General features: G+C 63.3%; 2 protein-coding genes across 2 annotated transcripts; both read right to left on the bottom strand.

Moving 5' to 3' along the window:
* Positions 1–827: 827 nt before the first annotated feature.
* CHMP2A (charged multivesicular body protein 2A) lies at positions 828–8456 on the bottom strand. The gene is made up of 6 exons (XM_082077327.1): positions 8374–8456; positions 6047–6221; positions 4463–4642; positions 3214–3344; positions 2293–2354; positions 828–1645 (listed from the first exon to the last, which is right to left on the bottom strand). The coding sequence occupies exons 2-6, from the start codon at positions 6212–6214 to the stop codon at positions 1524–1526; spliced, it is 663 nt and encodes a 220-aa protein (XP_081933453.1). The 5' UTR covers positions 6215–6221; positions 8374–8456; the 3' UTR covers positions 828–1523.
* A 1703-nt stretch (positions 8457–10159) lies between these two features.
* UBE2M (ubiquitin conjugating enzyme E2 M) lies at positions 10160–16885 on the bottom strand. The gene is made up of 6 exons (XM_082077328.1): positions 16614–16885; positions 15161–15255; positions 13827–13865; positions 12955–13058; positions 11777–11840; positions 10160–10485 (listed from the first exon to the last, which is right to left on the bottom strand). Exons 1-6 carry the CDS (start codon positions 16720–16722, stop codon positions 10345–10347), a joined length of 552 nt encoding a protein of 183 aa, XP_081933454.1. The 5' UTR covers positions 16723–16885; the 3' UTR covers positions 10160–10344.
* Positions 16886–17803: the final 918 nt, after the last annotated feature.

The following is a 17803-nucleotide window of genomic DNA, read 5'->3' as shown; positions in this document are numbered from 1 at the left end:
GATTTCCCCCCCAAAATGTCCCAAATGTGGAGACTTTTCCCCCCCAAAAATGTCCCAAATTCGAGGATTTTGCCCCCCAAAATGTCCCAAATTTGGGGACTTTCCCCCCCCAAAATGTCCCAAATTTGGAGATTTTTCCCCCCCCCCCAAAATGTCCCAAATATGGAGACTTTCCGCCCCCCCCCCAAAATGTCCCAAATTTAAGGATTGTCCCCCCAAAAATGTCCCAAATTTGGGGATTTCCCCCTCCAAAAAATGTCCCAAATTCGGGGATTTCTCCCCCCCAAAAATGGGAATTTTTTCCCCCCCAAAAATGTCCCAAATTTGGGGATTTTTTCCCCCCAAAATGTCACAAATTTGGGGATTTCCCCTCCCCCCAAAATGTCCCAAACTCGAGGATTTCCCCCCAAAAATGTTCCAAATTCGAGGATTTTCCCCCCCAAAAAAATCCCAAATTCGGAGACTTTCCCCCCCCACCAAAAAATGTCCCAAATTCGAGGATTTTCCCCCCAAAATGTCCCAAATTTGGAGATTTTCCCCCCCCCCAAAAAATGTCCCAAATTTGGAGATTTCCCCCCCCCCAAAAAATGTCCCAAATTTGGGGATTTTCCCCCCCAAAATGTCCCAAATTTGGAGATCCCCCCCCCCCAAATGTCTCAAAATTTGGCATTTCCCCCCCCAAAAATGTCCCAAATTCGAGGATTTTCCCCCCCAAAAATGTCCCAAATTTGGAGATTTCCCCCCCCCCAAAAAATGTCCCAAATTTGGTGATTTCCCCCCCAAAATGTCCCAAATGTGGAGACTTTCCCCCCCAAAAAATGTCCCAAATTCGAGGATTTTCCCCCCAAGATGTCCCAAGTATGGGGATGTCCCCTCCCCCCAAAAAATGTCACAAATTTGGGGATTTTGTCCCAAAAAATGTCTCAAAATTGGGCGTTTCCCCCCCAAAAATGTCCCAAATGTGGAAACTTTTCCCCCCAAAAAATGTCCCAAATTTGGGGATTTTTCCCCCCAAATGTCCCAAATTCGAGGATTTTCCCCCCAAAACTGTCCCAAATTTGGAGATTTCCCCCCCAAAATGTCCCAAATTTGGGGATTTTTACCCGCAAATTGTCCCAAATTTGGGGAGCTCCCCCCCCCCCGAAATGTCCAAAATTTGAGGATTTTCGCCCCCAAAATGTCCCAAATTTGGGGGCAAATAATAGGAAGAGGGGGGTAAAGAGCTCTGGGGGGGCAAATACCCCTGGGGGGGGCAAATACCCCAAAGAGGGGGGGAAATACCCCAAAGAGGGGGGTGAAAGGTCCTTAGTGTCTGGGGTGCCCCCCCCAACCCAGGGCGGGTCAAAGGTCAAGGCTGGAGGTCAAGGTCAAGCCCAGGAGGGCACGAGTCCCTGTTGGCTGAGGTCAAAGGTCACCGCAGGGGTCACCGGAGGTCAAGGTCAGCTCCAAGGTCACCGCGGGGTCATTGGGGAATTGGGGGGGGGGGGGCGGGTCGCAGAGCAGCAAAGGTCAAAGGTCAGAGGTCAATCCCGGCGCAGGTTCTTCAGCCGCTCCTCCAGGTCGGCGTCGGCGTCGGCCAATGGGGCGGCGGCTTCGGGCGCCCGCCCCTCCCCCGCCGCCAGCGACCCCCCCGGCGGGGGCAGCGCTGGGGGCAAAGGGCAAAGGTCACCGTCCCCCCCCCTCAAATGCCCCCCAAAATAACCCCCCCGGGCACCCAAATATCCCCCAAAACACCCCCCATGTCACACAAATACCCCCAAAACACGCAAATACCCCCAAAAACAACCCCCTGGGCACCCATATACCCCCCAAAACACCCAAATACCCCCCAAAACACCCCCCCAGGCACCCCATTCAGCCCCCATGTCACCCAAATACCCCCCAAAACACCCAAATACCCCCAAAAACACTCCCCATGTCACCCAAATACCCCCCAAAACACCCAAATACCCCCCAAAACACCCCCCATGTCACCCAAATACCCCCAAAAAACACCCAAATACCCCCAAAAACAACCCCAAGGGCACCCCATTCACCCCCCATGTCACCCAAATACCCCCCAAAACACCCCCTAAGTCACCCAAATACCCCCAAAACCACCCTCATGTCACCCAAATACCCCCCAAAAACACCCAAATACCCCCCCAAACACCCAAATACCCCCCAAAACACCCTCTTGGACACCCAATTCACCCCCCATGTCACCCAAATACCCCCCAAAACACCCCAATACCCCCCAAAACACCCCCCGGGCACCCCAATCCCCCCGTGTCCCCCCGCGCCCCCACTCACTGGCCAGCTCGTCCGTCAGGTTCAGCCCCAGCTCGTCCAGCACTTGTGACACCACCGCGTCACTGGGACACGGGGACACGGGGGGACACGGGTCACACCGGGACCCCCAGTGTCCCCTGACCCCCCCAGTGTCCCCTCACCCCCCACAATGTCACCTGAGCCCCCCCAATGTCACCTGAGCACCCCCACAGTGTCCCCTCACCCCCCCAGGGCCACCTGAGCCCCCCCCCGTGTGTCCCCTGACCCCCTCAATGTCACCTGAGCCCCCCCCAGTGTCCCCTCACCCCCCCCAATGTCACCTGAGCCCCCCCAGTGTCCCCTGACCCCCTCAATGTCCCCTGACCCCCCAACTGTCCCCAGATGCCCCTGGTGTCCCCCTGTTCCCTCCAGTGTCCCCTGACCCCCCCAGTGTCACCAGAGCCCCCCCAATGTCACCTGACCTGTCCCCACCACGTCCTCCTGTCCCTCCGTGTCCCCCCATGTCCTCCTGTCCCCCCGTGTCCCCACGTCCCACCACGTCCTCCTGTCCCCCCACATCATCCTGTCCCCCCGTGTCCCCATGTCCTCCTGTCCCCCCGTGTCCCCACATCCCACCACGTCCTCCTGTCCCCCCATGTCCCCATGTCCCACCACGTCCTCCTGTCCCCCCGTGTCCCCCCGTGTCCCACCACGTCCTCCTGTCCCCCCGTGTCCCCACGTCCCACCACGTCCTCCTGTCCCCCCGTGTCCCCACGTCCCACCACGTCCTCCTGTCCCCCCATGTCCCCATGTCCCACCACGTCCTCCTGTCCCCCCGTGTCCCCACGTCCCACCACGTCCTCCTGTCCCCCCATGTCCCCATGTCCCACCACGTCCTCCTGTCCCCCCGTGTCCCACCACGTCCTCCTGTCCCCCCGTGTCCCCCGTGTCCCCGTGTCCCACCTCTCCTCCTCGTCGTCCTCGTCCCCCATGGCGTCGTCGATGGCGTCGTTCATCAGCTCCTCCTTCATGTCCATGATCTCCGCCTGCTTCTCGAACTCCATCATGATCTTCTGGATCTGGGGCAGCTTCAGCTGCGGGGACACGGGGACACCGGGATGGCCCCGTGGCCACGGTGGCAACGTCCTCCAGGACATCCCATGGCCACCCCAGGACATCCCATGGGCACCCCAGGGCAATCTATGTTGGCCACATTCTCCAGGACATCCCATGGCCACCCCAGGACAATTCATGGTGGCCACATTCTCCAGGACATCCCATGGCCACCCCAGGACATCCCATGGCCACCACAGATCAATTCATGGTGGCCACGTTCTCCAGGACATCCCATGGCAACCCTGGACCATTCATGGTGGCCACGTTCTCCAGGACATCCCATGGCCACCCCAGGACAACCCATGGCCACCCCAGGACCATTCATGGTGGCCACGTTCTCCTGGACATCCCAGGGCCACCCCAGGACAACTGATGGTGGCCACGTTCTTCAGGACATCCCATAGCCACCCCAGGACCATTCATGGTGGCCACGTTCTCCAGGACATCCCATGGCCACCCCAGGACCATTCATGGTGGCCACATCCTCCAGGACATCCCATGGCCATCCCAGGACAACTGATGGTGGCCACGTTCTCCAGGACATCTCATGGCCACCCCAGGACATCCCATGGCCACCACAGATCAATTCATGGTGGCCATGTTCTCCAGGACATCCCATGGCAACCCCAGGACATCCCATGGCCACCCCAAGATCATCATGGTGGCCACGTTCTCCAGGACATCCCATGGCCACCCCAGATCAATTCATAGTGGCCACGTTCTCCAGGACATCCCATGGTGGCCACGTTCTCCAGAACATCCCATGGCCACCCCAGGACCATTCATGGTGGCCACGTTCTCCAGGACATCCCATGGCCACCCCAGGGCCATGTTCTCCAGGACATCCCATGGCCACCCAGGACTGTTCGTGGTGGCCACATTCTCCAGGACATCCCATGGCCACCACAGGACAACTCCTGGTGGCCACATTCTCCAGGACATCCCATGGTGGCCACGTTCTCCAGGACATCCCATGGCCACCCCAGGACATCCCATGGCCACCCCAGGACATCCCATGGTGGCCACGTTCTCCAGGACGCCCCCACAGAGCACGTCCCAGCATCTCCAGCCTTGGGGACCCCCCAGGGCCACCCACCTGGCGGTTCATGGTGGCCATGGCCTTGGTGACGCCCTTCATGGCCTGGGCCATGGAGTTGTTGGACTTGAGGGTCTGGATCTTGAGCGCCACGGCCTGCACGTTGGCCCGCATGGTGATGAACTTCTTCACGTAGCGCCGTGTGCGCACCAGGTCCTTGGCCATGATCTTCACCGCGTCCTGGGGACACGGCGGGGGACACGGCTCACACCGGGACCCCCGCTGTCCCCTGACCCCCCCAGGGCCACCTGAGCCACCCCCCAGTGTCCCCTCAATGTCACCTGAGCCCCCCCCAGTGTCCCCTGACCCCCTCAATATCACCTGATTCCCCCCTCAGTGTCCCCTGACCCCCCCAGTGCCACCTGAGCCCCCCCGCAGTGTCCCCTGACCCCCCCAGGGCCACCACCGGAGCGGCCGGGAGGGGACGCTCAGTGGCCACCAGGTCGCCCAGGAGGTCACCAGTGTCCCTCAGGGCCACCCGTCACCGGCTCAACCGTCTCCCAGTCTCCTTGTAGCCGCTGGGGGGACGTGGGTGGTCCCCAGCGTGGCCCCGTGTCCCAGCGTGGCCCCCGGTCCCACCACATCCCCCATGTCCCCAATATCCTTGTCCCCATGTCGTCCATATCCATGTCCCGATATCTCCCATGTCCCCATGTCCCTCATATCCACGTCCCCATGTCCCCCATAACCATGTCCCCGTGACCCCATGTCCCACCATGTCCCCCATATCCATGTCCCCCGTATCCATGTCCCCATGTCCCCCACATCTGCATGTCCCCCATATCCGTGTCCTCTTGTCCCCCATGTCCCCATGTCTCCCATATCCATGTCCACATGTCCCCATACCCCATGTCCCCATGTCCCCCATATCCACGTCCCCATGTCCCCGTGTCCCCGTGTCCCCCATATCCATGTCCCCATGTCCCCCACATCCCCGTGTCCTCCATATCCATGACCCCATGCCCCCATGTCCCTGTGTCCCCCATATCCACGTCCCCATGTCCCCATGTCCCCCATATCCATGACCCCATGTCCCTGTGTCCCCCCACACCCACGTCCCCATGTCCCCATGTCCCCCATATCCACGTCCCCATGTCCCCACATCCCCATGTCCCCCATATCCACGTCCCCATGTCCCCGTGTCCCCCACACCCACGTCCCCACATCCCCATGTCCCCCACATCCACGTCCCCATGTTCCCCATGTCCCTGTGTCCCCCATATCCACGTCCCCATGTCCCCCACACCCATGTCCCTGTGTCCCCGTGTCCCCCACGTCCCCGTGTCCCCCATATCCACGTCCCCATGTCCCCGTGTCCCCCATATCCATGTCCCCATGTCCCCATGTTCCCCATATCCACGTCCCCATGTCCCCACGTCCCCGTGTCCCCCATATCCACGTCCCCATGTCCCCATGTTCCCCACATCCACGTCCCCATGTCCCCACGTCCCCGTGTCCCCCATATCCACGTCCCCACGTCCCCGTGTCCCCCATGTTCACGTCCTCATGTCCCCATGTCCCCCATATCCACGTCCCCATGTCCCCCATATCCCCGTTCCCACGTCCCCGTGTCCCCGCCCGCACCATCTGCCCCTGCTTGGCCATCTTCTTGATGTCCATGATGATCTTCTTCTCCTGCGCCTCCAGCTTCTGGCGCTCGCGGTCGAGCTCCCGCGTGGCGCGCGCCAGCGCCCGCTGGTTCTGCCGCAGCAGCTCCTCCGGCGTGCGGCGCCGCCCGAACAGCAGCTCCATGGCACCGCTGGATGGGGACAGGGACACGGGGTCAATGGGGGACACGGGGACACGGGGACATGGGGACATGGGGACATGGGGGACACGGCGCCAGCGCCCGCTGGTTCTGCCGCAGCAGCTCCTCCGGCGTGCGGCGCCGCCCGAACAGCAGCTCCATGGCACCGCTGGGATGGGGACGGGTCAGCGGGGGACACGGGGACATGGCGACGGGGACATTGGGACGGGGATATGGGGGACACGGAAACGTGGGGACGGGGATATGGGGGACACAGGGACGTGGGGACATGGACGTGGGGGACACGGGGACACGGGGACATGGGGACATGGGGACGTGGATATGGGGGACACGGGGACATGGGGACGTGGGAACGTGGACATGGGGGACATGGGGACGTGGATATGGGGGACACGGGGACATGGGGACGTGGATATGGGGACAGGGGGACGTGGGGACAGGGATATGGGGGACATGGGGACGTGGACATGGGGACAGGGATATGGGGGACATAGGGATGTGGATATGGGGTACACAGGGACATGGGGACTTGGGTATGGGGGACACACGGACATGGAGATGTGGACATGGGGGACATGGGGACGTGGATATGGGGGACAGGGAGATGTGGACATGGGGACGTGGATATGGGGACAGGGGGACATGGGGACGTGGACATGGGGGACACAGGGACATGGGGACGTGGATATGGGGACAGGGATATGGGGGACATGGGGACGTGGGGACTTGGACATGGGGGACACGGGGACATGGGGACGTGGATATGGGAACAGGGATATGGGGGACATGGGGACACGGATATGGGGGACACAGGGACATGGATATGGGGCACATGGTGACATTGATATGGGGGACAAAGGACATGGGGGACATGGGGACATGGATATGGGTGACATGGGGACGTGGGGACATGGATATGGGGACAGGGATATGTGGGACATGGATATGGGGGACATGGGAACGTGGGGGACATGGACGGGAAGTCAGTGGGAGGGGAGGGATGCAAGGGAGATGGGGACACGGGGACGTGGGGACACAGGACATGGGGACATGGGGGGGCATGGATATGGGGGACACAGGGACATGTGGGACATGGACATGGGGGACACAGGGATATGGGGACATGAATATGGAGGACATGGGGACGGGGATATGGGGGACATGGGGGGACGGGGACATGGGGAGCTGGATGTGGGGCACATGGGGACATAATGGGACACGGATATGGGGGACACAGGACATGGTGGGACATGGATGGGGGTGGGTGACACAGACACGAGGGATGTGGCCATTATGGGGACACAAGTATGGAGGCCATGGGGACACAGACCCGGGGGACATGGGGACACAGACCCGGGGGACATGGGGACACAGACCCGGGGGACATGGGGACACAGGGGACATGGGGACACGGGGGGACATGGGGACACGGACACGGGGGACATGGGGACACAGGGGACATGGGGACACGGACACGGGGGACATGGGGACACGGACACAGGGGACATGGGGACACGGGGGGACATGGGGACACGGACACGGGGGACATGGGGACACGGACACAGGGGACATGGGGACACAGGGGACATGGGGACATGGGGACACGGACACGGGGGACATGGGGACACATGGGGACACACGGGGGGACACGTGGGGTCTGTCCCAGAGCCCCTGTCCCCCCTGGACACCCCCCCTGGTTTACCCCCAGGCCCCGCCCCTTTGCCATGGCAACGGGAGCCCAGCCAATCGCCAGCCGAGGCGGACACTTCCGGGGTGCCTGCACGGCCTAGGCCCCACTCTATGGTCTGGGGGGACCCCTCCCGCCCCCGGAGGATCCACGACTCTATGGTCTCCCGCGGCGCCGGTGGCGGCCCCTCCCCGGGAGTCCCTTCTATCCCCCCACGGAGGTCCGGGGGCCTCTCTATGATCCCGGGCCCGGCTTCCTCCCCCTGTACCACCCCGGTACCGGCCGCTCTGGCCCGCTCCTCTCTGTGGTGTTACCGATACTGCGCCCCTCTAGCCCCCACCCTGGCTCTATGGTCGTCCCGGTAACCGGCCCCTCTGCCGTCCCGCCCCACCATGACCTCCGGGCCCGGGCCCCTCTACCCCCTCCCCGCTGAACTCTATGATCCCCGCTCCTCACCTCGTTCCTTCCGCGTCTCCCGCTCTGTCCCGCGCACTTCCGCAAACCTCGTGACGTCACCCGGCTTTCGATCATGTGACGCGGGGCCGGGCGCCACGGCCCCGCCCACCCCGCGGTCACAAACCAGCGGGAAGAAGCGGCCAGAGCGGCCACATAAGTGCGGAAACGCCGAGAGGGGCGGCCAGAGCGGCACCGCCGGGGCGAGGCGACCCCTGGTGGCCCGGGGGTGCTGGGGGGGATACTGGGAGACACTGGGATGCAATGGGGGGCACTGGGACAGACTGGGCTGGGCAGAGCAGCGAACTGGGGGCAACTGGGACATCAGAGCCAGAGGAAACTGGGTGGACTGGGAACTGGGAACTGGGGGAACTGGGAACTGGGGGAACTGGGAACTGGGGGAACTGGAACTGGGGGGACTGGAACTGGGGGAACTGGGAACTGGGGGAACTGGAACTGGGGGGACTGGAACTGGGGGGACTGGAACTGGGGGGACTGGGAACTGGGGGAACTGGAACTGGGGGAACTGGGAACTGGGGGAACTGGAACTGGGGGAACTGGAACTGGGGGAACTGGGAACTGGGGGAACTGGAACTGGGGGAACTGGGAACTGGGGGAACTGGAACTGGGGGGACTGGAACTGGGGGGACTGGGAACTGGGGGAACTGGAACTGGGGGAACTGGGAACTGGGGGAACTGGAACTGGGGGGACTGGAACTGGGGGAACTGGGAACTGGGGGAACTGGAACTGGGGGAACTGGGAACTGGGGGAACTGGAACTGGGGGAACTGGAACTGGGGGAACTGGAACTGGGGGAACTGGGAACTGGGGGGACTGGGAACTGGGGGAACTGGAACTGGGGGAACTGGGAACTGGGGGGACTGGGACTGGGGGAACTGGAACTGGGGGAACTGGAACTGGGGGAACTGGAACTGGGGGAACTGGGAACTGGGGGAACTGGGAACTGGGGGAACTGGAACTGGGGGGACTGGGAGCCCTGGGGTGACCCAGTGCCCCCAGCCCACACTGGCCCCCCGCTGCTCATCCCAGTTTACCCAGTAACCGCCCCCCCCCATCCCAGTTTGACCAGCAACACCCATCCCAGTGGAACCAGTAACCCCCCCAGCCCCTCCCAGTTTACCCAGTAACCCCCATCCCAGTGTAACCAGTGACCCCCCCCAGCCCCTCCCAGTTTACCCAGTAACCCCCATCCCAGTTTGCCCAGTAACCCCCCATTCCATCCCAGTTTCCCCAGTACCCCCCCCAGTTTCCCCAGTACCCCCCCCCAGTTTACCCAGTAACCCCCCATTCCATCCCAGTTTCCCCAGTACCCCCCCCAGTTTACCCAGTAACCCCCCATTCCATCCCAGTTTCCCCAGTAACCCCCCCCAGTTTACCCAGTAACCCCCCATTCTATCCCAGTTTGCCCCGTAACCCCCCCCAGTTCACCCAGTAACCCCCCATTCCATCCCAGTGTAACCAGTAACGCCCCCCCCCAGTTTACCCAGTAGCCCCCCCCCCAGTTTACCCAGTAACCCCCCATTCCATCCCAGTTTCCCCAGTAACCACCCCCCCCAGTTTCCCCAGTAACCACCCCCCCCAGTTTCCCCAGTAACCCCCCCAGTTTCCCCAGTAACCCCCCATCCCATCCCAGTTTACCCCGTAACCCCCCCCCAGTTTACCCCGTAACCCCCCCAGTTTACCCCGTAACCCCCTCCCACTTTACCCCGTACCCCCTCCCAGTTTCCCCAGTACCCCCCCCAGTTTCCCCAGTAACCACCAGTCAGAGGCGGCTCCACCGTCGCCTTTAATCACCCCCGAGCAGCTCGGGGCGGGGGGGAGAGGAGGGGGGGGGGCAGCAAAAGGAGGGGGAGGGGCCCCCCCCGCCCCCCCGGGGGGGCAATAAATAGGGGGGGGCGGTGTCCCCGGGGGGGATCCCCAGGGGGTGTCCCCGGTGTTTTGGGGGGGGGGGGGTCACTTGAGGCAGCGCTCAAAATAGGTGGCCCCCACGTACCCCCCCCGCAGCGAGCGCTGCACGTTCTGCTCGAACAGGCGCCGGTTGCTCTGCAGAACCTCGGCCGCCTCCTTGTTCAGCGGGTCCTCGGGGTTCGGCTCCTGGGGGGGCACAGAGAGCACCCCGAGTTTGGGGGGGGCACCCCGAGTTAGGGGGGGGCACCATAAATTCTCATGGGGGGACCATAAGTTGTTGGGGGAACTGAAGTTATCACAAGGGGGATCCGAAGTTATTGGGGGGGGACAAGTTATAGGGGGACACCCCAAATTAGGGGGGGGGACAAGTTAATGGGGGACACCCCGAGTTATGTGGGGGCACCCCAAGTTATGGGGGGACACCCGAGTTTGGGGGGGGCACCATAAATTATCATGGGGGGACCATAAGTTGTTGGGGGGAACTGAAGTTGGGATCCCAAGTTATCGGGGGGGGGCAAGTTACAGGGGGACACCACAAATTAGTGGGGGGGCTCAAGTTATGGGGGACACCCTGAGTTATGGGGGGGGCACCCCGAGTTTGGGGGACACACCCCGAGTTAGGGGGGGGCACCATAAATTATCATGGGGGGACCACAAGTTGTTGGGGGGAACTGAAGTTATCACAAGGGGGATCCCAAGTTATCGGGGGGGGGGGACAAGTTATAGGGGGACACCCCAAATTAGGGGGGGGGACAAGTTAATGGGGGACACCCCGAGTTATGGGGGGGCACCTCAAATTATGGGGGGGCAGCCCGAGTTTGGGGGGGGCACCATAAATTATCATGGGGGGACCATAAGTTGTTGGGGGGAACTGAAGTTGGGATCCCAAGTTATTGTGGGGGGGGGGACAAGTTACAGGGGGACACCACAAATTAGTGGGGGGGCTCAAGTTATGGGGGGACACCCTGAGTTATGGGTGCACCAGGTGTCCCCAGGAGACATCCCAAGGCCACCAAGTGTCACCTCAGGGTGTCCCAAGGCCACCAGGGCCCCCCAGGAGGGATCCCAAGGCCACCAAGTGTCACCTGGGGGGTCTCCCAGTGTCACCAAGCGTCACTGGGATCATTCCCAAGGCCACCAAGTGTCACCTCAGGGTGTCCCAAGGCCACCAAGTGTCACCTGGGGGGTCCCCCAATGTCACCAAGGGTCACTGGGATCATTCCCAAGGCCACCAAGTGTCACCTGGGGGGTCTCCCAGTGTCACCAAGTGTCACCTCAGGGTGTCCCAAGGCCACCAAGTGTCACCTGGGGGGTCCCCCAATGTCACCAAGGGTCACTGGGATCATTCCCAAGGCCAGCAAGTGTCACCTGGGGGGTCTCCCAGTGTCACCAAGGGTCACTGGGATCATTCCCAAGGCCACCAAGTGTCACCTCAGGGTGTCCCAGGGCCACCGGGTGTCCCCAGGGGCCAGCTCACCAGGAACAGGTACTGCAGGCCGTAGATGATGGAGTTGATGGTCAGGACGGGCTTCCAGTCCTCCCTGGGGACAGAACCGCGTGTCACCAGCTGTGGCCACCAGGGAGCTGTTGGTGGCCACCCCAGAGCTGGCGGTGGCCACCACGGAGGTGGTAGCAGCCACCTCAGAGGAGATGGTGGCCATCCCGGACATCTGGTTGGCAGTGGCCACCATGGAGGAGAAGGTGGCCACCCAAACAGGAGATGGTGGCCACCATGAAGGAGACGGTGCCCACCCCAGAGGAGATGTTGATGGCCACCCTGGAGGTGGCAGTGGCCACCATGGAGGAGATGATGGCCACCCCAGAGGTGGCAGTGGCCACCATGAAGGAGATGGTGGCCACCATGGAGGTGTTGGTGGCCACCCTGGAGGAGCTGGTGGCCACCCTGGAGGTGGCAGTGGCCACCATGAAGGAGATGGTGGCCATCCGAACAGGAGATGGTGGCCACCCCAGAGGAGATGTTGATGGCCACCCCAGAGGAGATGTTGATGGCCACCATGGAGGTGGCAGTGGCCACCATGGAGGTGTTGGTGGCCACCCCAGAGGAGATGGTGGCCACCATGGAGGTGTTGTTGGCCACCCGAACAGGAGATGGTGGCCACCCCAGAGGTGGCAGTGGCCACCATGAAGGAGATGGTGGCCACCATGGAGGTGTTGGTGGTCACCTCAGAGGAGATGGTGGCCACCCTGGAGGTGGCAGTGGCCACCATGGAGGTGTTGGTGGCCACCTGAACAGGAGATGGTGGCCACCATGGAGGTGTTGGTGGCTACCCAAACAGGAGATGGTAGCCACCCCAGAGGAAATGGTGGCCACTCTGGAGATGTTGATGGCCACCCTGGAGATGTTGGTGGCCACCCCGGAGGTGGCAGTGGCCACCATGAAGGAGATGGTGGCCACCATGGAGGTGTTGATGGCCACCATGGAGGTGGCAGTGGCCACCATGGAGGCGGTAGCGGCCACCTCGGAGGAGATGGTGGCCACCCTGGATATGTTGGTGGCAGTGGTCACCATGGAGGTGTTGGTGGCCACCATGGAGGTGTTGGTGGCCACCCGAACAGGAGATGGTGGCCACCATGGAGGTGCTGGTGGCCACCCCGGAGGTGCTGGTGGCCACCCCGGAGGCGTTGGTGGCCCACCTGAGGATGTTGAGGCAGACGTTGCCCTCCAGGTCGATGTTGGGGTGATAAACCATCGTCTCGCACTTGACCTTGGGCGGGTCGTGGGGGTAGCCCTGGCCGACCTGGGGGAGGGGACACGGTCACAGCTTGTGGCCACCAGCCCCGTCCTGGTGGCCACCAGCCCCTACACCAGCCCACAGCGTGGACGTCTCGTTTCTAGTCACGTCTTGGTGGCCACAGGTCCCACCTTGGTGGCCACCAGCCCCCAGTGCACAGTGGGGACACGTGGCTGCTCGTCACATCTTGGTGGCCACAGGTCACGTCTTGGTGGCCACCAGCCCCCAGTGCACAGTGGGGACACGTGGCTGCTCACCACGTCTTGGTGGCCACAGGTCACATCTTGGTGGCCACCAGTTTCTTGTCACTACCATGCAGGAGATGCGGCAAGCAGCCCCGTCTTGGTGGCCACCAAACCCCAGGTGCCAAGTGGCCCGGTGGCATCTTGGTGGCCACCAAGTCATCCCACCCCACTACAGAGTGGCCACTGGTCCCACCTTGGTGGCCACCAGCCCCTAGTCCAACCCACAGGGTGGACACTTGGCTACCGGTGACATCTTGGTGGCCACCAACCCCTGGTCCCACTCCCAACCCACATGGTGGCCACAAGTCATGTCCGGTCACCTTCCGGTAGCCACAAATCAGGTTTCGGTGGCCACCTGCCTCCCGCTCCCACCCACAGGTGATTGTGGGTCCCACCTTGGTGGCCACAGGTCCCACCTTAGTGGCCACCACCCCGAGCCCCTGTGGCAACCATGGGGCCACTGGTCCCATCTTGGTGGCCCCGGGCTGGGTTTTGGTGGCCACGGGGCTCCCCCCGGCATGGGACTGACCTTAAAACTGAAGACGAATTTGCCTCCCTTGTAGAAGCCCTGAGGGAGAGATGGGTGTCACCAAGGGGGGGACAACTGGGACACAAGGGACACCCCAAGGGACAAGCGGGGACAGGCAAGGGGCAGATGGGGACCCCCAGGGCAAAGGGGGGACGCATAGGGGACCCCCAAGGGACACAAGGGTGTTCTGAGGGGACACGTGGGTGACAGAGTGGGGACATGGGGACAGTGCGGGGACACAGGGAGACCCCAAAGTGACACAGGGGGGCAGAGCCAGAGATGGGGGGACCCAGGAGGACACACGGGGACAAAGGTAACGGGGGACTTTGGGGTAGGGTGTTGGGGACACAAGGGGGTGACAAGGGGACAGGGGGTGATGGGGGGGAGAGGGGGTGACAAGGGGCCGGGGAGTGACAAGGGGACAGGGGGGACAAGGGGTGACAAGGGGACAGGGGACCCCACCTGATTGGGGCAGATAAGGGACTCCAGGGTGGGACACGGGACTCTGGGGTGGGGTGCTGGGGACCCAAGGGGGTGACAAGGGGACAGGGGGTGACAAGGGGACGGGGGGTGGCAGGAGGGGACAGGAGGTGACGAGGGGACGGAGGTGACGAGGGGACGGAGGGTGACGAGGGGACAGGTGGTGACAAGGGGTGGCAGGAGGGGACAGGGGACCCCACCTGATTGGGGCAGATAATGGACTCCAGGGTGGGACACGGGACTCTGGGGTGGGGCGTTGGGGACCCAAGGGGGTGACAAGGGGACAGGGGGGAAACAGGGGGTGGCAGGAGGGGACAGGGGGTGACAAGGGGCCAGGGGGTGACAGGAGGGGATGGGGGTGACAAGGGGATGGGGGGTGGCAGGAGGGGACAGAGGGTGACAAGGGGACAGGGGACCCCACCTCATTGGGGCAGATAAGGGACTCCAGGGTGGGACACGGGACTCTGGGGTGGGGTGTTGGGACCCAAGGGGGTGACAAGGGGACAGGGGTGACAAGGGGACAGGGGTGGCAGGAGGGGACAGGGGGTGACAAGGGGACGGGGGGTGAAAAGCGGGGACAGGGGGTGACAAGGGGACCTGGGGGGTGACAAGGGGACAGGGGTGACAAGGGGACAGGGGTGGCAGGAGGGGACAGGGGGTGACAAGGGGTGGCAGGAGGGGACAGGGGACCCCACCTGATTGGGGCAGATAATGGACTCCAGGGTGGGACACGGGACTCTGGGGTGGGGCGTTGGGGACCCAAGGGGGTGACAAGGGGACAGAGGGGAAACAGGGGGTGGCAGGAGGGGATGGGGGTGACAAGGGGCCAGGGGGTGACACGGGGCCGGCCCCACCTCGTCGGGGCAGATGAGCAGGCGGAAGTGCAGCAGATCGTCCTGGTCCGAGAAGTCGATCTCGCACGTCTTGGGCAGGTTCAGCTCGTTGATGTCTGGGGGGGGACACACGGACACGGCTCAGGGGGGACACACGGACACCCCAGGCCCTGCTGGGCCCAGCGTGGCCTCCCCAGTGCCCTCCACTGGGGGTACTGGGAGCAGCGGCGTTTCCCCACCAGTGTTCCCAGTGGGGCCAAACTGGGACCAGTAGCCCCGGAGCCCCAGGGATGAGACCCCCACCCCATGTGCCCCCAGCAGGGCGAACTGGGACCAGTCTATTTGCCTTACTGGGACCAGTCCATGAGCCTTACTGGGACCAGCGTAGGAGACCCCACTGGGCTGTACTGGGACCAGTCCATTTGCCTTACTGGGACCTGCCTATGCCCCCCCACCAGGCCCTACTGGGACCAGTATGTTCCTACTACAGAGGCCCTACTGGGACCAGTCCACTCGCCTTAATGGAACCAGTATGTTCCCCCACTGGGGCCTTACTGGGACCAGCCCATGTGTCCTATGGACCTGCCCATGTCCCCCCCACCAGGCCCTACTTGGACCAGCCCATTCTTCCTACTGGGGCCTTACTGGGACCAGCCCATTATCCCAGAGGGGCCACACTGGGACCAGCCCATTATCCCAGGGGGGCCATACTGGGCCCAGACCATTATCCTTACTGGGACCAGCCCATTACCCCACGGGGGCCATACTGGGACCAGCCCATGTATCCTATGGACCTGTCCATGTCCCCCCCCCAGGCCCTACTTGGACCAGCCCATTCTTCCTACTGGGGCCTTACTGGGACCAGCCCATTACCCCACGGGGGCCATACTGGGACCAGCCCATTATCCTTACTGGGCCCAGATCATTATCCTACAGGGGCCATACTGGGACCAGCCCATTATCCCTACTGGGACCAGCCTATGTGTCCTATGGACCTGCCCATGTCCCCCCCACCAGGCCCTACTTGGACCAGCCCAATCTTCATACTGGGGCCTTACTGGGACCAGCCCATTATCCCATGGGGGCCATACTGGGACCAGCCCATTATCCCAGGGGGGCCACACTGGGACCAGCCCATTATCCTTACTGGGATCCTCCCATGTGTCCTATGGACCTGCCCATGCCCCCCCCCCACCAGGCCCTACTTGGACCAGCCCATTCTTCATACTGGGGCCTTACTGGGACCAGCCCATTATCCTTACTGGGACCCTCCCATGTGTCCTATGGACCTGCCCATGTCCCCCCCCCAGGCCCCACTTGGACCAGCCCATTCTCCCCCGTCCCCCTCCCCGGGCCGCAATGGTCCAGCCCGCCAGGCCCCCCAGCCCCCGGCCGCTCCCGCCGGGCCCCCCCGGGCCCAGCACCCCCCCCAGCGCCCCGAAGCGGCCCCGAGCGCCTCCCCGTGGCCGGTCACCTTTCTGGATGCGGAGCTGGGCGGCCGAGGCCTTTTTGCTGGTGCCCTTGGTGCCGCCCGCCGATTCCTCCTCCTTCTTCTGTTGCTTCAGCGAGAAGAGCTTGATCATCCTGCCGGGCCGAACCGGGCTGGGGCCGCGGGGCGGGGCCCCCCCCGGGGGGCGGGCGGCGCGGGCGGCGGCGGGAGCGGAGCGGGAAGCGGCGGCGGCGGCTCTGAGGCGATGCGGGATCGGCGCCGCTCGGCAACTTCCGGAACCGCTTCGGGGCCGTCCGGAAGGAGGCGGAGGGGGGTTCGGGTCCCTTCGGCTCTTTCCGGAGAAGCCTCGGCTCTTTCCGGAGAGCTTTCGGCTCTTTCCGGCAGTGCCCGGGCCGCTTCGGGTTCTCCCGGAAAGGGGGCGGGGTCGGTTCTCTCCGGAAAGAGCCGAGTCATGCCGAGCCCTTCCCCGAGCGGCGTCGGCTCTTTCCGGAAGTTCTTTCGGCTCTTTCCGGCAGTGCCCGGGCCGGCCGCCTTCGGCTGCTCTTCGGAGAGCTTCGGCTCTTTCCGTAAGCGCTTTCGGTTCTTTCCGGAGCCGCTTCGGGTTCTCCCGGCAAGGGGGCGGGGTCGGTTCTCTCCGGAAACAGCCGAGTCATGCCGAGCCCTTCCCCGAGCGGCTTCGGCTCTTTTCGGAAGATCTTTCGGTTCTTTCCGGAACCGCTTCGGGGCCGCTCGGCAACTTCCGGAACCGCTTCGGGGCCGTCCGGAAGGAGGCGGAGGGGTGTTCGGCTCCCTTCGGAGCTTTCCGGAGAAGCCTCGGCTCTTTCCGGCAGTATCCGGGCCGGCCGCCTTCGGCTGCTCTTCGGAGAGCTTCGGCTCTTTCCGGAGAAGCCTCGGCTCTTTCCGTAAGCGCGTTCGGTTCTTTCCGGAGCCGCTTCGGGTTCTCCCGGAAAGGGGGCGGGGTCGGTGCGCTCCGGAAAGAGCCGAGTCATGCCGAGCCCTTCCCCGAGCGGCTTCGGCTCTTTCCGGAGAAGCTTCGGCTCTTTCCGGACGGCTTCGGCTCTTTCCGGAAGGCGTCGGCTCTTTCCGTATTCCTCCCTCCGCCCACCAGCCAATCCCGCGCAGGGGGAGGAGCTTGAGCCCCGCCGTACAGTGCCAGAAATGGCGCCCTTGTCTTCCCCACAGTGGGCGCCGCCATGTTTCTCATGGGCGCCGCC

Source organism: Streptopelia decaocto (genome assembly GCF_964273445.1).
Source record: "Streptopelia decaocto genome assembly, contig: HAP1_SCAFFOLD_198, whole genome shotgun sequence".
Lineage (NCBI taxonomy): Eukaryota > Metazoa > Chordata > Aves > Columbiformes > Columbidae > Streptopelia > Streptopelia decaocto.
Note: the sequence above shows the minus strand (reverse complement) of the source record. Positions and strands in the feature narration are given on the sequence as shown.

Coding starts and splice junctions, on each gene's coding strand:
- CHMP2A (XM_082077327.1), bottom strand. CDS start 6,214: ATGGAGCTGCTGTTCGGGCGGCGCCGCACGCCGGAGGAGCTGCTGCGG. Junction 4,643..6,046: donor TGGCCAAGCAGGGGCAGATG/GTGCGGGCGGGG, acceptor CCGTGTCCCCAG/GACGCGGTGAAGATCATGGC. Junction 1,646..2,292: donor CCTGACGGACGAGCTGGCCA/GTGAGTGGGGGC, acceptor CTTTGCCCCCAG/CGCTGCCCCCGCCGGGGGGG.
- UBE2M (XM_082077328.1), bottom strand. CDS start 16,722: ATGATCAAGCTCTTCTCGCTGAAGCAACAGAAGAAGGAGGAGGAATCG. Junction 15,256..16,613: donor CCAGCTCCGCATCCAGAAAG/GTGACCGGCCAC, acceptor GTCCCCCCCCAG/ACATCAACGAGCTGAACCTG. Junction 11,841..12,954: donor GTCTGCCTCAACATCCTCAG/GTGGGCCACCAA, acceptor TTCTGTCCCCAG/GGAGGACTGGAAGCCCGTCC.